Source organism: Cavia porcellus, unplaced genomic scaffold, assembly GCF_034190915.1.
Source record: "Cavia porcellus strain 051 isolate PalLab524CR breed Dunkin Hartley unplaced genomic scaffold, mCavPor4.1 scaffold_2, whole genome shotgun sequence".
Taxonomy (NCBI): Eukaryota; Metazoa; Chordata; class Mammalia; order Rodentia; family Caviidae; genus Cavia; species Cavia porcellus.
In genome coordinates this window covers 146,487,159-146,514,501 of record NW_026947485.1, presented here as the reverse complement: position 1 = coordinate 146,514,501, position 27,343 = coordinate 146,487,159, and the positions used below count along the sequence as shown (strand labels likewise).

Here is a 27,343-nt window from a genome sequence, read left to right as displayed (position 1 = left end):
CACCAGTAGAGGCTGGAGTTTGCAGCTTGGCCAGCCCCTGGGTGACTTGGTAAGGAAATAGTGAATAAGATTTGATCTCTGCCCTCTAGAAATTCTGTGTAATTGTGGTGCTGGCCTCTAAGAAGCTAAAAATGCAGTTAAGTATATATCTTGTCATGAGCTTTGAGTTTCACCTGGAGTCTACCCAGGAGTTTCAGGAGTTGGTGAGTGTGGAAAGATGATTAATAAACAAACAAGCTATAGCTAAGATTAGCATGGGTGAAGTACAACCTAAGAATCAAACAACTGTAAACTACTTAAGACCTTTTTTTTGGAAAATTACCATCTGTTGATCTATCTAGACATCTGTAAGTCTAAGACCTACACCCTTTCTGTAGATCTAACTTTCACCCCATCAGTGTCACCCCACTCTTAGAAACCTTCAGTGGCTTTCGGTTGTGTGTAGGAGCAATCTGCAGCCTCTTTTCCTTTTTCGACAAGCAAGTATGGTAGATGATAGATGTTACTCATCTGAAAGCTTCATTCACATTCCAGGGTTCTGCCCAGGGTTATTTGCCAGTTCAGGCATGCCAGCTGTAACTCAGCCTCCATGCTCTGACTCAGGAAGGAATTTCACAAAACACGGGAGTGAAAATGAAACCCCCATGTGCCCCAATATAGTTCCAAAGTAAATTATTCCCTGACTCTGTTTTACTGCTGCTCATAAAATATGCCTTAGAACTAATCAGAGTATAGGTCCAAACACCACAGCTAAAAACTACGTTTTATTCTTTAGTCCATACTCTTTTGTGTGGTATGCAATACAAAATATTTTCTTGTCCAAGTTCAAAGCTGATCTTGGGGTTGACTTCTCCACTGACACGCCCCCATCAGCCACCTGACACACACATACATATACAGGATTCCTCTCTAAATTTCTAAACATCTTGACACACATTCTGCAGTGCAAACATCCTCTCTTTATTCTTTCTGAATAGAAGATTCTCTGTTTATTTCTACACTTAGTGGGTCCCTCCTCTCTTTACCTTTAAGTACAGGCACATCTGTTGGCTCTTCTTGGAGACCTAAGCAAACTAACACCCCACACTATCCCAACTCAAAACCTTGGTAAGGATGATGGGGCCCTTTCTGCGTGTCTGCAGTGTTTTGTGCCATAAATATTTAGTTGTGATTTTTTTCTTGTTATATTCTATCCTTACTTTTTTCGTACTAAAGCTACACCCAGAACCTTCACCCTGAGCTGCATCCCTAGCGCTTGTTGTTTTTATTTTTTATTGCAACAAAATCTTGCTAAGTCACTAAGTTGCCAGGCTTGTAAACTTGCAATCCTCTTGCCTCAGCCGCTTAGGGTGCTGGGATTATAGGCATGGGCCACCACACCCGGCTCCCATTCCTTTTTAATTATGTCTATTATACTATTCAACCTTCTTATTCATCAAGGCCAAAAGCCACTTTTTATTTCTACATCTTCCCAAATTCTAGTATAGTGCATTATAGAAAAGACACCTAAGGAATTTATTTGTGAAAGATGCTTCAGCAAAGGTTGTTGGTAGAACTAGTCTAGGATTCCCATTGGTTATGCTGTTTTGCTGGTTTATATTATAGAAAAAGATTAAATGTACATAAGTAAAAATGTTTGGAATAAAAAGGTACTTTCCCCTTCTGTATAACTGATAGAATTATTTTAAAGTACTTATTCCCGCATGGGTGTCCTCCTAAATTACCAGGAACAACTCATACAAGCCCTGTGCTACCCTCTGGGGCACAGTCTTTAATGCTTGTCTGCGAGGATTTCACTGCATGTTGCTGCATCCTTCAAAGGGTGGAACAAAATACAGGCTTGGGTTGCTGCCTTATACTCAGCACTTCCACTGAAGCATTTAAGAGGGAAAGAAATATTGACGCTGTTATGGTAGCTTTCATAGTTATCCTCGAAATTATATATCCTCAATCACTATTGGTATTCCTTACACTGCACCTGTTTATGTGTGAGCGTGTTTATCAAAGTGAATAATAGAAAGGAACTCAGATGTGCTGTGAGGACAAAGACATGCTGATCAGAAATTAGAATAACTTGAAACTTACTCAATCAAGGCCTTTGTCGAGTTTTCTTTTTCACATGTTAGGAAACAGCAAAGGATAGACAAAGAAAGAAAGCATCGATTTTTGCAGAAACCCTGGAGCTAGGTGAAATGAAATTGGTGTCATGCATAGTTCCCTGCACAGGGGATAATCAGGAAATAGTTCATCATGAGAACTGTTGTCTGTTGAAGAGCACTGGGAATTTACTACAGACAGAGCAGGAGGCATAAAGGATGGTTGAGAGAGACACATGGAGAGATGGGCTGCTTGTTCGTTCTCGCTATTTATTGCATTTGGTTTATATTCCAGTGATGCCACTTATGTTGCTATATTTTCCAAACTTATAAGAATTAAGTTATATGGCAGTAAGAAAATAAGTAAGTTACAAGAAAGTAAGAATTTTCTCAAGGGCTGAGGATTTAGTTCAGCAGCCCCTGCCTTGCAAGTGCAAGGTCCTTAGTTTGATGACCAGTTCAAAAAAAAGAAAAAGAAAAAAAAAATCTTCTCCAGAAGGTGACAGTTTCATATTGGCTCTTTGATAACTTAAGTAATTGCTGGCTTTATAGGCATCTTATCAACAATCAATGAGCAGATTGTCTCAAGACAAGTTCACAGTAACTCACTCCATATTTTAAAAAGCTTCTTGGCATGTGCATGTTGTATATTTTATGGAGAGCACGGCTTGATTTTTTTAAAAAAATGTCTTTGCATCCCATGACTTACTGCATGAGTGTCTTATATTCACTGTGAATATGTGTTTGCCTTAGCTTTTGTTTTTACACTAAATGTATGGATTTTTCTTTTAGATTTCCATGTAGAAGAGGCACTAGACTGGCCTGGTATATACTTGTTACCAGGTCAAGTTTCTGGGGTTGCTCTGGACCCCAATAACAACCTGGTGATTTTCCACAGAGGTGATCATGTCTGGGATGGAGAGTAAGTAACTTTTTTAAAATCCTAAATAAAAATGGTAAAATTGTCTATCAGTTTTCACTAAATTAATAATATTAGTGAGAGAACTATTAAGTTGCTTTTGTGACTGTTTTGTTTTACTTTGCTTTTGATTTTGTATTTTGCCACTATATAAAAACTGGTGGTGACTTTCTTTATGTGACGTCATAGCCATTGATAACTATTTCCAGGATTATCCATTAATAATATGCTCAGTGATGATTCTCTAATTCTGTAGTAATATGTCAGTGTTAACTTTTCTGCTGTATGAGAAGCTACCTGGAGAAAACAACTTAAAAGAGAAAGAATTTATTTTTGCTCATGGCTTCAGAGAGTTCAGCCCATGTCACTTGACTCCAAGTTTCTGAGCCTTAGAGAGGCAGGAACCCTGGTGGGGAGGCTGTGGTGAGCCAAGCATTCAGGAGGGAGAGAGAGGGAGGGGAGACAGCCAGGGAGGGAAGAGGGAGAGAGAGAGGGCACCAAGAAGGGGCCAGGGACAAAATATACCCTTACCTGTGCCTCCCTCCTGACCTCCATCTAAGTAGGCTCCACCTCCCAGCAATGGATTACTCCCCCGATGAAATTAGAGCCCCCAGGATCAGATCAGCTTCCCAACAGCTTCTCAGCTGGCCACTAAGGTCCCAACACTGGATCTTTGGGAGACATCTCAGATCTACACCACGATATCTTTGATCATTTATTTCACTCTTTCTCTGTGCTGTCCTCAAAGAATCATTTTTACATGTATGTCTTACATTTCCTCATCACCTGGAATATTTCCGATTTTTTTTTTTTTTTTTTTTTTTTTTTTTTTTGTCTTTTTTGTCTTTTTTGTCCTTTTGAGGCCAGGTCTCACCATGCAGTTCAGGCTGGCCTTGGGCTCACTTTGTAACTCAGGCTGGTCTCAAACTTGCAATGATCCTCCAGCCTCTGCCTCCCAAATGTGGGGATTACAGGTGTGCATCACCACACCCAGCTCTCATAAAAGTGGTTTTTATGAGAAAAACACTTGTTCTCTTAATAGCTGTATGTCGTTGATGGCAAACCTATGATATGTATTATTGTGCTTTTCTCTAAGACAAAAGACGTTAAAATAGAGTTATTTTTCTAAAGAAGTTAATATAGAGCTGTTTTTTTAAACTCAGTATTTCAGATTTAATTGCCATGTTGGCCCTTTGAGATAAATAAGGAAGTCTTGGGTTATGATTAGGCACTTAGTCTCTAAAAAGTTTGTGATGGCTGGTGTATGTGATGATGAACAGAAAAGAAGACATGATGTGCTTTAAAATGAAGTATTCTCACCTACTGCAAGAAAGCCCTGACAATCTGCAACTCTGCCTGCTTACCATTTTGCTCTCTTTTGCTTGAAATTACCTTCTCTTCTTAATAGGAAAAATGTTAAAACTAGTCCATTCAGTACCTGTTGAAACATTTCAAGACTTCAAAGAGAGTGACCATAATAAATAATCAACTAAGAAAGGTTACTGGGGGACCTATGGTAAAGCCCTTTGCTCTCGTCCTGTTCTGGATGCAGAATGTCTAAGGCCATTGCTCTCTTCCTTTCTCTCAGGTCATTACATGATATTGGTAGCAGCCTTCTGGTTGCAGCAGTTTGGTGTACAAATGGTACCTTGGCCTTCGCATTTTCATGTAGATTAATTTGATTGCTCAAATTTGCCCTTCTTGTGCGCTCTTAAGACTTAAAAGCACTATTAGGATGAATGTCTAGAGTCTCATTCTTCCTCTGGGTTTCTCTTTATAATCTTTCCTTCTGTCTTCCACAACCTTCTTAGTGAATTTTCATACAGTTTATTGAGTATTTACTGTGAGTTTACCAGTGTTCTAAATGTTTATATAAATTACCTCACAGGCAGTCTTGTAACCATCATCAGTCACATTTTACAGATGAAAAACAAATCATTTTGCCCAATATCCCATTAGTAAGTAGAAAAGCCAGGCTTCGGGTCCTTTGTAAATAACTCCACGGTTGGCATAGTTAACTGCCTTGAGGATTGTAAGCACATTAAGGTGATTGAATTTTTCATTTGCTCCAAAATTTAGCAGCTTATTTTAATTCTCCTGAGAAATGAATATCTATTTATTCATTTCTTTTCGTACAGGTTTGCGTGTAAAGTTAAAATTTAAAATACTGTTAAGTCTAATGACTCTTCTTTCATGCAAGTACAGGGCTTCATGCAGAAATTTGAGACTCTACATGTATAGTTCAGTTGTGTTTCCTCTGTTTTGAGAGATGTTGATTAAGCTAACTGTTACATACATGTACATATATATAGTTTTCTTTGTGCAACTGAACATGGAATTCAATCAGTGTTTCAAAATAGACTGGTAGCTTTGTTACAGCTTTAAGTGTCCTTTCTAGGTGCCAGACTTGCAAGTGGAATCTGAGAAAGACATCACTTTGGAGTTCAAAGCAAACAATCGAACTCAGCATTCCACTTATACATCGCTTTTACATCATTGTAGTTGTTATTGAGCATCTAATGGTATTTTAACAAGTGCTTTAAAAAGGAAACTATTACTATTCATTGTAGCTTGTTCTTCATTTTAATAATATTGCTACATTTTCTGCCCACATTTTACCAGAAAAGAAAATTACAGCATCATTTTCTCCCATTGATAGTGTTTCAGCTGGTTAAAGCTAAACTGGACAAAGTCCAAATTTCGGTTTGAATGTGGTGCTTATTCTAGCTAAACTGCGGAGGCTGAAATGGTTCACTAGAAAAAAGCGATCAGTAAATTCTAGCTTGGGGTAGGAGGTGACACCGAAGTAAGAAACAGGAGCCACAGAGGCACATTTTCTGTGGCCCGCATGGCAGTCCTACCTGCACAGCCGCATTTTTCCTGGCATGTAGCTTTCAGTACTTTGTGGACATAGATTCTGGTTTTATTACCAAAGCCCTGATACGTTTCCCTGCGTCAACCACCCATTGCTGATGAAGGCGCAAGACTTCAGAGAAAACCGCCGATTTTGCTCATTGACTCTTTCTTCTTTCTCCTTCATCTTTATCTCTTACATGTAAATGTTCCTTCTGTGCCTCCTCTCACCTCTTCTGGTGTTGGCTTCCAGCTGCCTTTACAAGAGGTTTTAAAAGTCTTTTCTAGACTTCAGATCTGTTTCCAACTCTCTGCTTCATTATTTCTGAAGAGAATTAGCAGTATATTACTTTGTGATCATTAAAAAAAAGAGGAAAACATTTGTTCAAAGAAAAGATTGCATTTGCCTCTGTTCTTTGAATCATCCTCCTGCATAATCGTCCTGCATATAGAGTGGCGCCTCACCTCCTGGATTTGGTTGGCTTCACCATTTTGGAAAAGATGGCCATGTTTGTGTTTGAGTAGGGAAGGTGGCTGTGGTCCTGTTTGTCAGCCAATGTGGAGTTTGCAGACAAAAACAAAATTCTGCCAAGTGCTTTTGTTTAGAAAACAAATTGTTCAAAAACGAAAGTGTTCATGAACCAAGTTACCACTTACAGGCCACATGATGTAAACTAAATAAAGTACATAGTTTTTCCTCCCCATTAAAAATTCCAAGGACTATGCAAAGAAAAAGATATCTTTCTCTATAATTTATGATGTACAGATGAGACAATAGAAATTAACGACGAGGTAGAAATCACATCCACATTGCTACCCTCTGGATAGAAGAGGGAAATACTAGGGTAATTTTCCTGGTACTCGTTCCCATTCTAGTTCTCAAGTTCACAAAATTCTAAGTTCCATTAGGCAGGGACCTGCTGTGAATCACACTTAAACTCTCTCTATCACATCCTTCTCAGATGGTCAGTTCTTTTGTGTACAAAGCAGCACTTGAGGTTAATAATAATCCCTGGTTAATATTCACGACCCAGAGCTCCATTGGTATCATTGCATCAACTGTCTTTATAAGTACAGCTACTCTTCACTATTAGCTGTACCTGAAAAGACAGATCAGTTTTTACTTTCTGCTTAACCATACTACGTGACGGTGGTCACTAATATAATACTAATCATAATAATAATAAATCACTGAACCTCTGAAAAATGATCACTTCCTTTCTCGATCTGATTTCCATTTTTCTTTTGTGTGTCCCTTTCCTCAATATGACTACTGTAAGAATTTTCTTCTAGCAGAACTTAGGAAATGCCTATTGCCAGCAGGGATTAATGAAACTTTAAAGAACCTCTTGTCTGCCCTGATGTTAGGGCAGCATGGCAGCTAAAGCTCTTTAATCTTTAAATGCCTCCCAGCAGGAGCTGGGTAGCTCTTCTCTCAGTAACAGCTGTTCTTGGGTCTCTGTCTTAAAATCACCACCATCATCAAAGGCTCGCTGCTATGGTTAGGACTTACCAAGCAGAACTCCCATCACATACCCACTTAATTAAACTCTGAGTCTCACCCCTAATTGTTAGTACCACACATCATTAGTCATTTCTTCACTTGGAGTTGGAAGGGACCTTGGGAGTTGTTATCCTCATTCTCTAACCAGTAGCAGGGAAAACCCAATGCAAACTAGTCTAAAGAAAGAGAAATTTCATTACTTTGTATAAATGAAAACTTTGAGAGATTCAGTATCCCAAACACCATCCCCAAAATCAGTTTTTCAATTCGTTTTCTCCTGGTTGCTCTGTTTCCAAGCCTTAAATAAGCTGTTCTTCCAAAGTTGAGAGTCACCTTATCACACTAATTTCACAGAAGATACAGTCTATAATCCCTGATGTGTCAACAGAAAATTCTTAAGTTGAGTTTTCGTGGCATTCCTTCTTAGTTATCTTCTCTATGCTTGAGCCAATCACTGTGAACAGAAGAATGAAATCCACTCTTTGGCTTGGCCTGTCTTTTGTTCTACCTCTGAAATAGGAGATTAAATTCATAGCGAGCAAATGGCTGACAGTGGGGTTTAGAATAGGGGATCACCAGTGAGACGCTGAGGTCTCACTCATACACATGGGATGATGATGCCCATTGCCCAGCAAATGTCCCCAGAGAGTCTTCTTGCCCAGCATGCGCATCTTTCTACTGCATCTTGAATATTTATTCTGTGCTTAAACATTTTCATTACCAAGCAGTTCCCTACATATGAACGCGCTGTCTGATTGTAAGTCCTGTCTAGATGTTATAAAGTTCTTAATTGTGTTGAACTCAAGTCTGAGTCCACCCTCATAACAATAATTCAAATGAATTTGCTCCTATTTTTCCATATCAATTATATTTTCATTTTTTTAAAAAAAACTTCTATAGATTGAATATTTCTCATGTCTTTAACAAGTCTTCATACAGACACGATTACTTTCGTCTGAAGGCACTTTGGTCTCAGGATTTCCTTATGTTTGGCTTATAAGTACCCACAATACCTCATATCCTATATCTCATTGATGAAGTAATTAGTCTCTTGATATCTAGTAGTATAAAAGAACTGTATTCATTTTTCAGCAGTTGTATCACTGTGTTGCCTTATATTGAATTTATAACATTAAAATACTCAAATATATTCCATGAGATTATGTGGAAGTTTTTACTAAAAATTTATATTCATGCAGTGTTTCTAAGACATTGAAGTTAAGACTTTGTGTTTCACTTTATTGATTTAACATTTTTCCAATTTACAGATGTCATTTTTAATCTGAATTAACAGAGAATGAGCTGTCCTTCCTGTCCTTGAATTAGGTCTGTTTGATAAGCATGTCTTTCATGTCTTTATCAATGTTGTTTATAAAATGTGAATAGTTCATGAGAAATTTGTGTTCTTGATGGACTCTTTCAGATAACTCACAAACCATCCTTTTATCAATCTTTTGTAGAATTTTGCCTATATCTATTGTTTTATAAGTCATATTATTCTTAACCTAAAAAAAAAAATGAGTTCAAAGTTTGGCTCACCAGTTTTCTGGAGTCTCAGTTAAGAATTCTGTCTCCACGTATACAATTTTTCATATCTTAAGATTTAATTTGGCCTGCAACACAGAAGTCAAAGTGACCGAAGGATTACCTACTGTCTATATCGCAAGGAAAACTGAGTACAATAGAAAAATTATAGACTGCACCCTTTCTCTTACTGTTTTTTTATACCTAGTTTAAGCCATTTACTCCCCTTTCATGGCAGTTTCCTTAGTCCCTCTTGTTTAGTTTACTACTGTTCCTGTCTTCTGCTTTAATGCATTGCATTTGAATTAGAGAGCTTCTCCAGTCTAATGAGAATGTTAGTGAGTGAAAACCACATATTTAAAAGACAAGAGACCTAGAGTTGAATCTTGCTTTCAGTTTCCTAGCTTTAAGACTTGCATCAAGAGCTGTGAATGGCCTGATTTTGTTTCTTTGTCTAAATGAAACCTTTAATAATTCCCTCATACTGTTGAATAACAAAATGTACTTAGTTAAGACTTGTTCCTGGTGGCCTTAGTGATTGAAGGGAACCCAGAGCCTGTGTTATATTTTGTTCTCTGTTCTCTCCATCCTATTTGGAGTGTCTGTAAGGCGAGGCCCATCAGACACTAAACAGTCATACTGACTTGGTCAGTCTTTCTAGTTTCCTCATCTCAGGGATTTTAGTTTTGCAATATGTATATGTACTCCGAAGTAAGTGTTTTAAAAAAATACTAAACTATATCCCACTTGAAGTATCTGGATTCTTTATGTTTTTGCTTTCCTAACATTGAAGATACACTTTATTTTCACACATGGAAACTTATGGCTTGTTCTTTAGCTTCCTAATTTATATAATTACAACATTATATTTTATTTCTTTCTTCTGTTGCTATTATTTTGCATTCCCTTAATTTTGATTGATGGCACCAAAGTTTATTTTCTCTTTAGTCTAGCTCTTTTTGTGCGTGTGAATATAGCAAAGCATTTCTTCTCAGTCTTATTTAAACTGTTTGATTAGCTGCTAATGTGCAAAATCATTAATGAGGAATTCAAACTGCTAAAATAAAGATGAATTCCAGCCCATAGGCCTCAGCCGGCTCTTTCTTTTTCAGAGAAGCAAATAAAAATCATCAGCGCTCGAGGCACTGTGTGAACGTGCAGGGTATTATTATATCCTGTAAAAAGTTAAATGTGGTTGAAATAAAGACCTCTCTATAGTTTATAGTGTGGGGTAGCTGCTTTAGAACACTAAATAAGCAGTTTGCTATAGCAACAGTGTATGCAGCTCTGTAATCTGACATCCATTTGTGAACTGTTCAAGGGTTACCTTTCTTTTTGCTACTTTTTTTGGCAGATTTGGTGCATGTGTGCATGTGTGTGGAGGGAGTGGATTTTCTTATTTAAGAAAAAAAATCGACATGTTTCATTGTTTGCCCTGTGTAGCACCAGGGACCATCCATTAGTTCTAGAAACACCAGCCATCTCAAATGAAAGAATTAGGACCAGATGATCAAATCAGTTGAGTGACTGAATGTCGCTTGATGCTGCCACTTTTAACATATAGGCATCTGTTAAGGGGCATCACAAAGATTTTAATGACAGGATCATGTCAGTTGCGTTGTGGTTAATTCCTTTAAACTTATATTCTTCCTAAGAATTCTGTGTTTTCTTATCTGTTACTTACGTTGCTAAGGTAAATTAATATATTTAAGTGGTTTTAATAGTGTCTTCTCTGGGGCTGGGGATTTAGCTCAGCGGCATAAGTGCCTGCCTTGCAAGCAGACGGTTGTGAGTTTGATCCCTGGTACCGATAAAAAAATGAAAAAGACAAAAATAAATAGTGTCTTCTCGCTAATTTTTGTTTTGTTATATTATTTCCTTTATGTCATTTTTTCTTTGTTTTAAGGGAGTGTAGCTACATGAATAGATTCCAGTCAGTACAAACTTACTCACTAGACCCCTAGAAGACACAGGGGAAGATTGATAATAGTAATGTGCATAATCATAAAGATATGGTGGCTAGTTTTATACAATATATAAAATGCCTTTTTTATATAAAGATGACATGAGTGTAATTTAGGCTAGCAAACTAAATATAATTGTTTAATTGTTTACATCATAACAACATACTGGGAAATATGTATCTTGGTAAGTTGAGAAATCTGATGTTTCCTATGGATCAAGTTTGTGATTGTAAGATCTAATATGTTTACTCCCTAACTTTATTATCAGTTTCTTCATTTATTATTTCATAATTCACTAGTAAAAAACCAAAAAGTAGATAATGAAATAAAATTTGACAAGCTTCAAATTAGCTCATCTTGTTATTTATTACCACTAGAAAAAAATTGAAATTTCTAGACTATAGGTGTGGATGCCCACATACGTACTGTCTGTGAACACAGAACGCTAATTACTTGATAAATTGTTTTTTCTTGATTCATTAATGAGCAAAACAAAACAATAGCACTAGTAAAGAGTACTCTTCACTTTCCTGTTCATCAACCGCAATGTTTTCCTTTGACCTCAATGACACAGAACTGGGGGCCCAGATAATTTATCCCTTCCTTTACATTGTTTTTGTTTTTCTCGGAAGCCAAACCGAGACCCTTGGGTCTGTGACTCTGATCTTACGTGGTTGCCAATATGTAATATTTATATTTTTAAATATGTGAGTGTCCATAGAAACCAGAGCTCTAAGAAACGGTTTAAATTATACAATTTCATTGCATGTTCCTGGGGAGACTGGCGATCCCCTTTCTGTAATTTGTAGGAATGATTCTTTTTTTTTTCCTAAAACAATTTGACCAGATACTTAGGATTAATGGTGAATATTTAAGTGTCTAAAGAGCAAGACAGAGGAAGGACACAGCTACCTTAGAGAATTTGTAGAGAAACTAGAAACAGGTAAATATATCTGGCTTCCTATATATTTCATTGTTCTTCAGAGAAAACAGAGCATTAAGTGTGCAGAGGTCTAGTATGCCTTGGGTTTGAGGATATGCAGCACTCCCCCTGGGGTGCCACAATTGTTAGCTGTCACTGATGAGTGGAAACCCTGTTTGCATATAAAGGAGATGGCATTCAGTAAGTATTATGAGGATTTGTTAATTTTCTATGTTACTAAATCTTAGGGCGGGGTGAACTAGGAAAGTAATGCATAAGTATATTCCATGACCACACAAACTAAGAATCAATGAAAACTTTTAAGATATAAAAGGAAAGGGAAATATAAATATGAACAGTAGATTTTATCATTATCAGTATCTTAGCTGTGCTACTGTATACAGTTCTATAGAAGACTACCACCCGGAGAAACTGGGTGAAGTGTACACAGAAGATCTGTGTGGTGTTTCTTAAAGCTACATGGGAGTCTACAATTATTGCAATGACAATTTCCTTTTAATAACAAAGGAAAAAGATTATAATACCTAGTAATTAAGGGAAGCATAATTTTCACATTATCTAGATAGCTATTATGCCTTTCCAGAGCACTGAAATGTTTCTGAATAATGAGAAATAGAAACCGTAAACCTCAGACAAGCTGTTGACCAGCACGGTGATTCACGCCTGTGATTCCAACCACTCAGGACGTGAAGATTTTAGATTTGACCCCAACCTAGGCAGTTTGGCAAAATAAAAATAAAATTTTCAAAGATTGCTGGGCATGTAGTACTAGGAGACTTGCTAAGCTTCCAAGGCCCAAAGTTTAATACCCAGTAGAGGAGAGGGGAATTAAAAGTCGTCAGTCTGTACTGCATAAATGTGAAACTTAGAACATGCTTTCTCGATGTGCTAAACTTTAGTTACTCAGTGTCATAATGAAGTTTAAAAAATGGTTAATCCAGTACCTTGTGTTTAACAGAGAAATACTTCAATAACATATCATAATAATTTCAGGTACAGGAAAATTCCTTGCTGTTCACAGTGGCAGCAGTGACTGAGTGCCTATTTGCCCTGTACATACCCGTCTCTCCTGATTTCCTAATACCTTCTGTATCCTTACATCGCTTTCTATCTAACAAAATTTTACATTTCAGTTTAACAAAGATTCCATGAATATCTTACGAATGTCTTAGAGCTATTTCATCAGATTTACTTCCATTTCATAAATTTATATATATTTTTCTGGATACCACCATGTGGTTTTAACTGCATGAAATAGCTTAGGTAAACAGTTTTACTTAAGTTTTAGGTTGACAAAGCTGAAACAATATTTTGTGCTCAGCTGAATGCATCATTAATAAGAACGCCTTCAGGGACTTGCTGTTGTCTTTCAGGAAGAATACACCCTGAAGACTAGTATTTAAGAAACTGAGATAATTGTGTGATGAATACTTTTATTGGCAAGAGAAAAAAATATACTTTTTTTGTGTTTTCCTACTGGATGAGTTTCAGATATGAGCAGCCTGTCACCTTCCCAAATTGTAAATATATCTCAGTAGATATTTAATGTTATTCAGGTTCTTCTTTGTTCATACAGTGGAACCACAAAATATTAACAATTTTTCACAGCTCTTCTCAATGTTGTAGAGGACATCCTATTTTACAGAAGTCTTTGTTGATCATTCATTAAAATATCTCACCGGAAAATATGCATATTTATATTCTATGAATTTTCACACTTAACTGTATGACCATCTAATACATGTTTTTGAAAATATAAATTGGTTACTTGTTGCTTATCTTCTCCATGTGTCTCATTAACATATACAGTCATTCCCGCTTATTTGTGATTTCACTTTCCATGGTTACTACACCAACCATAGTGTGAAAATATGAAATAAAAAATTCCAGAAATAAATAATTAACACATTTTGATGTGTGGTGTTTTGTGGCGCATGATAAAATACCTCCCACCTTTCGGGCATGTGATTCACCCCTTTGCCCATAACATCTACTACCCATCCAATATTCACTCAGCAGGCATCTCTGGACTGACCTGAGGTTTCACAGTGCCTGTGTTCGTATTCAGTCTTATTTTACTGACGTTTTGCCAAAACTCAAGAGTAGGGATGCTGCCATTCGAGTTAATAATGTTTTGCTTTGTTTTATAAGTAAGGTTGCTAATCTCTTACTGTGCCTAACTGATGCCTGAAATGTTATCATAGATGTAGGTCATAGGTAATCTACATTGTCATTTTTATCTGCTTGAGAGAAGTCTAGCAGATCAGTAAAGTGTACTTGTGGGTGTGTCTGGTTGGCTCACGGGGATATGACCTTGGTGACTCTCTCTGATCCCTATCCCTTCTTCTTTGGATCTTTGCCTGCTCTCTTCTTCCTGGATCCATGAGTTGAGCAGTCCTCTCCATGCTGCCTTTCACCCAGCATGATTCTGCCTTGGGATCGCTTGACTGTGGACTGAAACCTTTGAAACCATGAGCCAGAATAAATATTTCCTCTTCTAAGTGGTTTTTCTAAGTAATTGTTCACAGCAATAAAAAGCTGACTAATGTAGTGTGTCTAGGAAAAGGGAAGAGTATATAGACAAGTTTGGTGTTTTGTGTGGTTGTAGGCATCCTCTAAAGTCTTGGGGTGTATGCTGCAAGCATAAGGACTGTGTAATCCTCAAATAGGAATTGAAATAGCAAAATTTCTTAATTATCAATTTAAGGAACAAACATATTGCTATGTTTACTTATTGAGTTAATAATATACAATATTAAGTACATATATTTTAAATTTACAATAATCTAAAATGTACTGAGTTAAAAAGCAGAAATTGACATAGTCATTTTCATTTTTAAACTTAATATTCAATTGTTGTCCATTTTGTACTTAGAGAAAAGCTATGATGCAAAAAAGTTTGGAGTTTCTCGACATATTTTTGTTTTAAGAGTAAGTTCCTGTTTTTGTGTTTATTTTGAACATTCTGTGTCTCTCCTTAGATCTGTGTTCACATGTTGCATCTATGGAAAACACAGTGACACATGCCTTGGGTCCTTATTTTCCCAATATCATTATCCTTATGGGGAAGATCAAATAAGTGAGATTTCTTTTTTTAATTGGGAAGAAAATATCAATTGAACTATAAAAGACAAAGAATTTTCAAAACTTCTAGCTACTTTAGAGGCTCTGGATCAGTGTTTTTCAGAATCTACCATGCACATGAGTTAGTTGAGGATCTTTGGAAAATGAAGATTGTAGGCTATTAGATATGAGATTGCATTTTCCAGAAAAGCCAGTGTGGAAGCTCCATGGAAAGCCCTAATATCTACACAATATACTGATAGAAAGTCAACTATGTCTCAGGCTGTTTTTTATTTTTATTTTTTGGGTGGGAGGCTAAACTGGGAAAAGTGAGTAGACTATATTTCTCAAGTTTACTGAATTTTCTGATTGTCCATTGTAATGTATTTTATTTAGTTCCTTTGACAGCAAGTTTGTTTACCAACAAAGAGGACTTGGGCCAATAGAAGACGATACCATTCTTGTTATAGATCCAAATAATGCTGCAGTACTCCGATCCAGTGGAAAAAACCTGTGAGTTAAATCACTTAGACTTGTGCTATGTATATTGGTAATATAAATTTTGTCACTGAGTCTTGAAAAAGTATATCATACAACTATTCTTTTAAGAGAGTAAGAAACTAATTTGGCTATTCCATCTTTCATTTTTTGGATAGGTGTTTCTAAGTCATAATTAAATATTAGAATAATTTGTGAACCTTAAAAAATTATGGGCAGATAGCCATTAGCCATTTGTGTGTCATTTTTTGAGTAATTTCTATGCAGTTACCTTGCTTATTTCAAAATTGAGCATGTTTCAAACATTCTCATCACAAAAAGTATTTGAGCTTATAGATACGATAATTAGCTTGAATTCATCACTATCTATTGTATGCATGTATTATTGCATCATATTGTATCCTGTAGATATATATAATGATATTTATTATTTGTGATCTTAAGATAATAGTTTCTGATTTCATCTGGGGATGCAGCCAATATGGCTATTCTAATATGCAGTCAAGCATGAAAGAGCCGTTGATACACACAGTGATCTGAGCTGCTAATCAGATCTGATGATTTAAAAGAAAAATTCTTCAGCAGAAAAGTTGCAGACTGAACTCATCAAGTAATCACCAAAAAGGAAAAGAGCTTCTCCCCATCTGAAATGAAGGCTTAACCACATACCATTTTTAGCTCTGCTTAGCATGCTTGTGTAATTTGGCTTCAAAAGCCACTCACTCTCTGGTCTTATTTCCTAGATGGCATTTGGCAAGCAAAACAAAATGTTGGCTGGTTTTCATGGTGTTTGAAAGAAAGGGACTCCTGGTTACAGGGTCTCTTCAGCCTCTGTGACCTGGCAGCTCCAGGAACTATACCCCACTCCATCTGCTTAGGCTCAGCAAGGCCATCTCCTTTGAAATGCAGGGAGCCATTGCTTAGGAAGCAGCTGCTTGTGAGATGGCAAAATGAGGCTTAGATTTTAAAATAGTATTCTCAGATGATGAATCAGAAGCCAGATTCTAATAACAGCTTGACCACTCTGTGTTGAACCTATCTACTGGTAGCTGGATCCAAACAGGCATCCACATCCAGAAAGGAATCCAGAGAGAAAGCTTAAACAACCACTGCAAAGTCAGCTTGACCAGAGCGAGTGCCTGTGTTGAAAGCAAATCATGACCTTCACTTTCAGTCACAGGATACTTCTCTTAATTAGGCAAAATCAGATAGTTACAGCCTTGGCTTGTAAAAGAAGATCCGTATTAAGGCAAGACGCTGATAAAGCTTTAGAACTGTCAGATGTCATTTGCCCAGAACCACCTGAACATACTGCCTCTGTGTTGATTAACTCTGTCCAGATTCCTTAAACCGGTGGTTCCATCTGCATTAGTTCCTCACTGTCTTGCACAGATCACGCAGAGGGATTTTCTGCACAGATCACCTTGCCCTAATGACTGGCCTGCCCTCTGCTTCACTTTGCCAGGGTGATCACAGCCCTGCTATTTATTGTCTTTGTGGGCGCTTGGAAGCATCTCAGTCATATTTTTAATATTTTATATTAAAACAATTTCTTTCAAGTATATTTTAATTCTTTATACTATAGAAACCCGTTGTTATTTCTCTAAACAATCTGTTTTATGCACATTGCTAAAATGTTAACATTTGTGATATATAACCATACCTTATAATAAACATTTATAATTTTTGTAAATGTTATTTATAGATTTTCATAGGATTAAATATTATGCTTTTTCTAAGGAAGCCTCTGTTCTAACAGGTATTTTCATTCAACAATTTATTTTTTTTCTGTAATACTACAAATAGACACTTAATATCTTATGAAGTTATATTGCTTTTATGGGTTAATTACAAGGAAATTACTCTTCTGTAAGCTTGAGGAATAAATATAAAATGAGACGATCATTTTTATTTTACAGGTTTTACTTGCCACATGGCTTGAGTATAGATAAAGATGGAAATTACTGGGTTACAGACGTGGCTCTCCATCAGGTAATCTTCCCATCTGGCAGCGTTCAAACAGAAGATAATAGAGTTAAGTTTTCAAAATGCTTTAAACACGCTGGACTCTTCCTCATGACCCAGTAAATTTACAACAAAAAATGGAACAGCCCTGTCTTACTTCCTCTTGTAAACAAAAGTGGCTTATAAACAGCAGAAAGCTATTTCTCTCAGCTCTGGGGTCTGGAAGTCTGAGATGGTGGTACCTGCATGCTTGGGCTCTGCCAAGGGCTTTTCTCAGGGTTTCAAATCACAGTTTTCACTGCATGCTCACATGATGGAAAAAAAGAATGAAAGTATATTCTTGCCTCTCTGCTTCCAACAGTACTGATCTGGTTCATGAGAGCTCTACCCTTATGTTCTCCTTACCTCCTAGAAGCCCCACTGCCTAATACCATCACAGTGGAGGTCAGGATTTCATAACGAATTTGCAAGACACAGACGCTCAGTTCATATCAATGCACACTTAACATGTCTTTCAGAACTCAGTGCTAGAGGGGCTGGGGATTTAGCTCAGTGGCATAAGCACCTGCCTTGCAAGCAGGCAGTTGTGAGTTCGATCCTCGGTCCCAATAAAAACAGAAAAAGAAAAAATATATATAAAAAAGAACTCAGTGCTAGAAATAGTTATTATGTGAATTTTATCACATATTAATTTCAAGTCATTCTTCTCTCTTGGGCTGGCAACAGGCATAGGGCCAAACTTGCAGCATTGTTAGAGGATCTCCATGGGGTCTCCTGACCTCCTTCTTAAAGTCAAGTGTAGGTTTTCTACATTTGCTTTTATTTCTTCTGTTCCTGGGTCTTGCTTCTACTTTTTGCTTATATTTTATGCTTTCTTTCCTAAGCTGCCCTACTCTTCCACAAATTAGGCCATAATCCCTAGTTTAAAAATATATATACATAATATATATATGTACAAAAGTCAAACATTTCGTCCTTTTTCAGAGATACTATATTTCAGTCACAGAAAAATCTTCAGGGCTTTCCCCCATGTAAGATAAGCTTGTGAAGTATAATATAGGTGGAAAAGAACTCAGACAAAAACTAGAACTCAGAAGACTTAGTTATGAACCGTTAAATTGTTCTTTCAGCAATCTTCATACATCATCTCAGTAAACATTGCTCATGTCTTGTCTGGAGATCATTTTACTGTTAGCTAAGGAAAAACAAAAAGTAAGTGTGGAGGTAGGTGGAATAGAATATGTATATTCTGATCTCTGTTCACTACAGATTATCTAGATAACCTGGAACAAATCACCTAATCTCTGTAGGCTTATTTATTAAGTGAAGGGTTCAGACTTGATGATTGTTAAGGCCCCATTCAGTTCTAAAAATTATCTTGGTTTGAGTATCTGGGAGCTGATACTCTAGTCGCTTGTGCAAAGGGAATAGGGTAATAATAACTATGGAAAGGTGGTAAGGCTTCTTTTTTTTTTTTTTTTTTTCCTTAAGGTATTCAAACTGGATCCAAACAGTAAAGGACCTCTCTTAATCCTGGGAAGGAGCATGCAACCAGGGAGTGACCAAAATCACTTCTGCCAGCCCACTGATGTGGCTGTGGATCCAGGCACTGGCGCCATCTATGTGTCTGATGGTTACTGCAACAGCCGGATCGTGCAGTTCTCCCCACGAGGAGAGTTTGTCACACAGTGGGGAGAAGGTACCGGAAGACTCTAAACCACTGCTTGCAAATCTTAGCCACTGTCACCAGGAGCCGGACATTGGCCACTCTTCAGATTCTTTAGGATTCAAACGTCCTTTATAGTGGGGAGGAGGTGGGACAAAAAAGATAGAACTACTATATACATCCAGTTGGTTTAGTCACACATATACCACACATGCATGCACGTACACACAGATGTACACAGGCACATGTGCACACACGGGCCTCATTAAAGAAAAAGTATGCTTCCACCAAAAAAAATGTGTCCAAATAGAAAACCTGTAACGTGTTTGCTGGTAAGAGATATTATGGAATAAATTTAGAAGCCACTTTACTTGATTTATCCCTTGGTTCCATATATATGTCATGGTTTCTATCATGATCTTGAGAAATTGCAGAGCTAGAGAGTCAGACTTTGAATGCTTGTGTAAACTGTGGTCTGAGACTTTCCTTTGTTCTGTAGGGACTTCTGGGAGCAGTCCTAAACCCGGCCAGTTCAGGGTCCCCCACAGTTTGGCCCTTGCGCCTCATTTGGGCCAACTATGTGTGGCAGACAGGGAAAATGGCCGGATCCAGTGCTTTAAAACTGACACCAAAGAATTTGTGAGAGAGATTAAGCACACATCATTTGGAAGAAATGTGTTCGCAATTTCATATGTACCAGGTATTTCCTTTTTTGTGGCTCTATTTTTGTCATTTGCCTTATCTTAATATACATTTTATACTTTTTCTTAAGTGGTTAACAATGTCCCATATATCAGATCTTAAAGTACCTTTAAAATGTTATTGCACTGTAAATCATTTTCAACTCAAGGACCACTCTTCCTTGTATTAAAAATAGTGAAGACTTGGGGCTAGGGATTTAGCTCAGCGGCATAAGCGCCTGCCTTGCAAGCAGGCGATCGTGAATTCGATCCCTGGTACCGATAAAAATGAAAAAGACAAAAAGAAAAAGAAAAAAAGAACCCCACACTGCTCTCCGTAATATTCTACAACAGCAATTGGTATTTGTGATGTTAATTTTTTAATATTGTGATCTACTTTTAGGAAGTCCATAATCCTTAGAGAAACGTGAAAATATTTTCAACAGTGGTTTAGGAATGTATATATCCATCTCGAACAGTGATTTGAGATGGATAGAGATACAGATATAGAAGATGTATTGCTGGGGATCAAACCAAGTGTCTTGTGCCTGGTAGACAAATGCTCTATCCTGACTGAGCCCTAATGTCATGTAGTTTATGATGTTTTAATTCTTTGAAAATGAAATGTTCAAACATCTGGATTATTTATTTAAACAAAATGTGACTATTTCTATAGTGTGAGATATATTTTACTACACGGTACAATCATAGATAGCCTAATTTATTTAGAGAAAAATATCTTTGATGCTTTGAAATACTCATTCTACATTTTCAAACTACAGTTGTTTAAAATCAGATTATCCTTCTATTTTATACTATGACTTCATTTACTTTTTTTGTATTTGTCTTTCTGCCATACAGCCATAACAAGTGTTACATATTTTTCTTTTTCTTTTTTTTTTTTTTTTTTTTTTGGTCTTTTTTCATTTTTATCGGTACCGGGGATCGAACTCACAACCACCTGCTTGCAAGGCAGGTGCTTATGCTGCTGAGCTAAACCCCCAGCCCCAATATTTTTCAAAAGATCTGATAAAAGAATTGGTCTAAACAACCAGACTTTTCCCAGTTCCTATTCAGGATGCCTTTGATACCTGTATCTTTATGTCATTTTATGTATATATCAGTAATTGTGTCTCTGTGATTTCTGCTGGCTTCCTAAGAGGAACAGAGTTTCCAGTTCCTAATTTTCCTGTTACAAGGAGTTTAGTCATCTAACCTATTTGTTCCTGATTTTGTCACTCAGGAGACAATATTTTTTTAAGTATTTTATTTTCAAATTTTGTTGCCAATTGTAGGGGCTAGGTTGACCCTAAGTGTATTGTTTGTTCATATGACATGTATGCACATATTTGAAGTCAGTCTTAATTCGTGTTTTAAAGGCTAACTAGATATGTTTTTACAGGTTTGCTCTTTGCAGTGAACGGGAAACCTTACTTTAGGGACCAAGAACCCTTACAAGGATTTGTGATGAATTTTTCCAATGGGGAAATTATAGATGTCTTCAAACCAATACGCAAGGTATTCCTATGATTTTCCAGTTTCAGTTTTCATGAGAATAAAACTAAAATAGGAATTAGCATTCAATATATAGGTAATTTTTAAGATTATTTATAGAGTTATAGGAACTTTCTTAGGATGATGGGAATATCTTACTATCTTTTACTTAGAATAAAAGTTTTTGCTTCTCTCTAGATCAACTTCTTCTGTTGAAAATTACCCCTGTGTGCAATGTTAAGCTTCTCATTAAGTTTGATGTGTGATTGCAAGTTTAGATAAGTCTATTCCTGCTTTCAGACAAGTAGTGAAGACACCACATGTCAAGTTGTAGCCCAACCGAAATCTCGTTTGTTTTTTTATTGTTACTTTACTAAGCAACAAAGCTTAAAACAGCACTTCCTGGTATTTATTCTGGTTCTAAAGATTTGGTTGAGGCCAGAGACTGCAGGCTAGTTTTGGCTTCCCGAGTGGTTTGCCACTGTTGATTCTAACTGTGCTGTCCACACGCGGTGACTGTGGGTCAGTGTTGCATCCTCTCTTGCTCTTCCCTTCATACCTTGTCTGCAGTGACTGCCAGATAATCCGAATACTCATGCACTGAGTATGCTGTGATATATCAGCTTTAGAAAGTTCAGCTGCTAAAATGCTCAAAGGTTAGTTTTCAAAATACATAATTACTTATTAGTTTTTCTTACCTCAGAATGCTACTATCATAAGTCAATGGACAAGCTATATCTTGACACTCATAACTGTTATTCATTAAGTTGAATTTGCTAGATTTTTGAAAAAGAATTTTTAAATGTTTCAGTAGTTTTGAAGTAAGTCTGTCAATGTCTGATGGGATGGAATTTATTAAATTCACCGCAGAGATACAAATTAAGTATCTGCTGTGTATCAGACACCATGCAACATGCTGGTACTGTACTGATAGACATAACAAGTCACCACCTCTTTCTCCGTGGAGCTTTTAGCAAAAGTTACAACATCTGAATCAATTCGAAGTGAATCTGGACTAATGATTCCCCACAAATTCTTTTTGTTGAGGGTGTCAATTTTATTCTACAAGTAAGATTTTTCACAGAGATGTTTTATATGAAAAACAATAAACAATCAATCATCAACTCATAGCAGCAATCAGAAAAAATTCATTACATTGAAAATAGATAGACTGATAAATAGATAATATATTCTAATGTCCATAGTGTTGATGATCCTCATTGATTTTCTGATCTTTGTAGCTTTTCGTCTTATAGGTAATTGCTGACATCTGTTGATAAAGAGAAAATCATAACTTTCAGACCTTCACTTTGTATTAATAGAGTGTTTGACTTGCTTTTTTTTTTCCCCACAAGAGTATACTGTGTCATCTAGAATATTAACTTTTAATTAAGCCACACATAAAACAAAGTACTAAAAAGAGGCCAGCTTGTGAGTGAGTTTTACTCTGTGGTGCAGCTGAGTAGCCCTGAATTACAGTTTCAGAAGGGACTGTGTCTAAGCAGCAGCATTCACCGTTCAGTGACGAGAGAGTCAGGGCAGCGGACTCGAACAGTGTCTCACGCCAAGATGAAGTCTGTTTTCCCCTTTAGTAACAGGACTTGACATTACACCAGAATGTAGAAATACATCCTATTGACTCAGCAAACTGAAAATCAGTCTCTGAATCTTTCAGAATTTTCATTTAATTACATTATCATCATAAAGCTTAAGCTTGGGTGAGGGAAGCAGTGTGGTATATTGACTTCTGTGTAAGAGGAGATTTGCCTTTCAAATCACAGGTTATGTAATGTGTCTGAGCCTCAGTTTGTACATACCCACTCTTACCTCTTCATGTACTTCCCTTGTCTATGGTTGCATTCTTTGGAAATGCTTACATTTGAATTTGTGATTTCCATCTTTATGTTTTTGCAGGGAAAATGAAACTAGGGAAATAGAAGTACTTCCAAATGCTTTCCTAAATCAGTGGAGACTAAGTACACACCATCACCCTCCAAATTCTTCCCCATCATAATCAAAGGAATGACATAAGTACTTCATCTTCTCCTTTCATATACACCAATCAGAACACAATTTTTGTATTTTTTCTGCAAGCAAGCTCATTTGTAAAAGAAAGGAACCTCATTTATCCCAAAAAGAAAGATAAAAACCACCATCCAACCATCCCTTCCAAAAAGAAAGATCTAAAGGAACATTCAACTCAGATTCATGTTATCTCTCTGACCTTCACCGTAGAGATCAGAATTACATTTGGCAATATTGGAATTGAAAAGTTCACACAGAATTAATTGTTCAAAGCTACAAAGTAGCACACCCAGATCTCAAATCCATATCTTTTTTATTAAAAAGAAAGCATGTATTGGTATGCTAAACATGTACTGGCATGCCCTGAGGTATATATTGGTATGCCATGGGTTATAATACATCACAAATAAGCATGGTGAAACTTCTTAGAAAAACTATTCTATTAATAGAAAGTACGTTTAAACATTATTATGCTAGAGCAAATATAGTCTCAATATGGAGCAGAACATACATTTCTTGTGACAATAAAATATTTTGAGGTCAGGTTTTGTTGGGCTTTATCCCTAGACTCTCCAAAAGGTACACCCAGTCATTCTTTTCTGTTGTCAGCTTTATTTTTGCAAGGGTACTTCAAGAGAAATGCTTGCAAGGGTTAGATTAGACAGTCTTTGCATCTGTCCAGCTTTGAAGTTCTGAAGTTTATATGTAAAGCTTGCAACGTTTCCTGTTTCAAATGACAAAAAACCCAGCTCTTCAAATAGGTCAATAGAAAGATTATAGTTGTAGTGGAGATAAAGCACAGTGGCACCGCACCTGCCTGGCAAGTGTGAGGTTGGGAGTTTGATCCTTGGTACCAAAAAAAAAAAAAAAAAAAAAAAAACCACCCAGAAAGATTACAGTTGCATGCACTAGGAATGGAGGTCCTGAAGTCCTACCCAATAAGCCTCCTGCTGAGTCCTTACAGTGGCTTCAAAGTATCTTGATCAACAGAACACTAGATCCATGGACCAGTTTGAAAGCTAAATAGGGGAGTTTATGGTTATTGCAGCTTTGAGTCAGTCACATACTGTTATTTGTTTAAAGCAAGGTCTCTAGCCAGCGAATAGCTCATGTACCCCCATCTGTACACCCTTACCATTATCATAGTTTCCCTGTCAGAAGGTATGAAATGTTTACAAAGGTAAGGTTTACAAATCAGCGTGGTCTAGAATAAGAACTGTCTGAATTTATACATCGTTTCTCCCCATAAGTTGAAACCCATATAAAGAGCCTTTCACAGCAGGTTTGTGAGTTGCAGCATTGCAGCGTTTTGATTCCTGGCTCTGTCCACTGCACATTTGTCCCAGCTCATTTAGCCTTATGAAGGAATGAGCCTCCTGGGCATAGCTATTTCATTTTTCTTTTCAGTGTGGCGCACTGTTGCCCATTTCTAACTGTCTCCAAAGCTTCGATTCCTCTACTCCTAGTGAGAGCTGAGAACAGTAGTTCACCTCACTAGTGTTTCTTGTGTTCACTGTACCAAGGTGGTATTTGTTGGCTGATCACCCCACAGTCTGGATAATGCTCCCATTTGTACTCACTGGATATATTTTTGAAAACTATATATTCAGGAAGGCCTGCTGGCCTAAGAGGTGAAAGAAATCATGCACATCCTGCCAGACGATGGACCTAGGGCATTTTGGGGGGCTTGAGGAGACATTTGGAAATATCAGCACCACATTTCTAGAATGGTCTTCCAAGAGCCAGCTCGATGAGCCTACAAAAGTCACATCAGATGCTGTCTGTCTCCTGGGTCCTTGTGACTGAACGATGATTTGAAGTGAACCAAAGCATTTAAACAGAGTAAGTGAATTAAGTACAAAAGCCCAGGAAGTACTTAGAGGTAGCATTCAGTTTGCTTCTGTGGCTGACTGAAAATTCTGTAAAACTGGACTTCAAGAGTAATAAAAACCCCACTGGCCGCAGGTCTTCTAGTACACATATGGGAAATCATCTAAATGCCCTGAGTGTTTGAAATAACTTCCCTTATCAGTAATGTACAAATAGTTGTTAAGGTAGCCCATGATGGCTTGCTAAGAATAATAAAATTAATACCTTGTCCTTTTGATTTTTAAGCAAAGCGAATTTGGCAATGTTTAAAAGCCAAGAAACATGAAAGTAAAAATGAATGTAAATAAGCAGGAAGTGAAAAATTGAGCAGGCAGAACTGTAAAAAATAATCTCCTTACAAACTTCACTTTTGCATCCAGTCCTGATGGTAATAGCGTAGTTCCAGTTACTTGGGAGGCTGAGGTCGGACAGTCACTTGAGCCCATGCGTTTGAAACCAGCCTAAGCAATACAGTGAGACCCCAGTTAGTTAAGTAATTAGTGTGTGTATGTTTGCTTTGAAAAAAGAATTAAAAGCTTTGGTGAAGCCTATTAGCATTTTCCAATGTTTAGATTTATACCTGGCAGAGTCAGGACCCAGTTAATGTGAATGAATGAATGAATGAATGGTTTTTAGCCTAGAGTTGCTTTGATGGGAATAATTTTTGCTTTACTTTGAGTTTCATGCTTATTGTCCTTCTGTGTGCCTTGGTTTGTTTTTCTGCCCTTGCATGAAAGATTCAGTGAGGACTTGCCATCCTAACATGTGCCTTCCCATTTTGGCAGCATTTTGACATGCCTCATGATATCGTGGCATCTGAAGACGGAACCGTGTACATTGGAGATGCTCACACAAACACTGTGTGGAAGTTTATCTTGACTGAAAGTACGTTTTTTTACAGTATGTTTGCCCTCGTTTCCCCTCTTTTATTACTTGAAAATGTGTGAAACTAAAACATTTACATTTCCTTCTCATATTTTAATGATGGAAGTAAGAAATAAAGATTGAGGCAATAGTTAAAAGATCTATTTGGCTTCTACTTCAGGGATTAAATACTTTTTAAAAAGCGGAGAGAGGTGGGTACGGTGGTAACATTGCCTATAATCACAGCTACTCAGGAGGCTGAGGCAGGAGGATTGCAAAGTTGAACTCAGCCTGGGTAACTTAGTGATTTAGCTAGACCTTGTCTCAAAAAAAAAAAGAATAATAGTAAGTAAAAATGCCTGGAGATCTAACTCAGTATGAAAACTATGGGTTCAAATCCCCAATACTACATGGAAAAACAAAACAACAAAAAAAAAAAGTGGAAGGAAGCACTTCTCCTTTTTACCGGTACCAGGGATCAAACTCACGACTGCCTGCTTGCAAGGCAGGCGCTTGTGCCGCTGAGCTAAATCCCCAGCCCCCAGGAAACACTTCTTTCCTCTGGCAGTTTTCCCCTTGTTTCCACAGATATTCCACAGGAAATTCTTGATGCCTGAGGTAATGTCTGTTACATTAACCACCAATGTTAGTTTCAGCTTGGTTCCAGAAGGAAGAGAGGGCTTTGGCAAGGCGGAGGGCAGACTCGCTTCTGTGAGGCATCGTGCCCTGCATGGCTCTTTAGCTCTCAGTAGCTGCTGAGCGTCTAGGGATGCCAGTATCTGTGTCGGACACGGATGAATCCAAACACGAAGCACTTTCCACGTAGGTTTTAGCTTTCCGCAAATACCAAATTGCTTTATTTTCATGTAACTCAAAATTTTGTCTGGGGACAGATTTGCTCTGTCTAGTTTGGGAATTTTCTAATTGCAATTTGGATATAATATCTAATATGTAAAAAGTGTAATATCTAGCCCTTGATTTCAGGCTAAAATCCACAAATTTTTTAAATTGAAGTGCACTAAATATTACTTGGCCACAAACATCCAGAGAAGTTTTTTAAATGTGGCTGGGTCTAAACAATAGGAGAAACTAGGGGTAAGGAAAAGAACTGGGTGTGTGGAAAAGCAATGTTAACTGTAACAGAAACGTATAATAAGAAAAGAAAGTAAAATATCAAGAAGTAAAATCAGAAGTCTTAAATCTCTAATTAGATAAAGATACAAGCTAGGTTTAGGAGCACAAATTGGAACTTCTATAAGTCAGAATTGTCTTTTGAGTAACTTTCACTATTTAGTAAAAAGGACCCAGTTACCCTAAAGTGCACATAGGTACCTAGGGACTATTGTGCCAGAGAAGTAGCCTTTCATTCCCCCTGAAAATGTTCCTTTCACTATTCATGGCTTCAGAAAGAATCCT

At 37.2% G+C, this 27,343-nt stretch overlaps 1 protein-coding gene across 17 annotated transcripts in view; it reads left to right on the top strand.

The window, feature by feature from the left end:
* The window catches only part of Pam (peptidylglycine alpha-amidating monooxygenase), a 226,333-nt gene that overhangs the window by 187,410 nt on the left and 11,580 nt on the right, over positions 1-27,343 (top strand). For all 17 annotated transcript variants that reach the window (XM_023562264.2, XM_063245522.1, XM_063245517.1 and 14 more), the window contains 7 exons: positions 2,889-3,018; positions 15,263-15,379; positions 17,284-17,356; positions 18,821-19,028; positions 19,495-19,695; positions 21,078-21,193; positions 25,849-25,948. In XM_023562264.2, the coding sequence (XP_023418032.2) occupies positions 2,889-3,018; positions 15,263-15,379; positions 17,284-17,356; positions 18,821-19,028; positions 19,495-19,695; positions 21,078-21,193; positions 25,849-25,948 (945 nt within the window). The remainder of the gene's footprint in view (positions 1-2,888; positions 3,019-15,262; positions 15,380-17,283; positions 17,357-18,820; positions 19,029-19,494; positions 19,696-21,077; positions 21,194-25,848; positions 25,949-27,343) is intronic.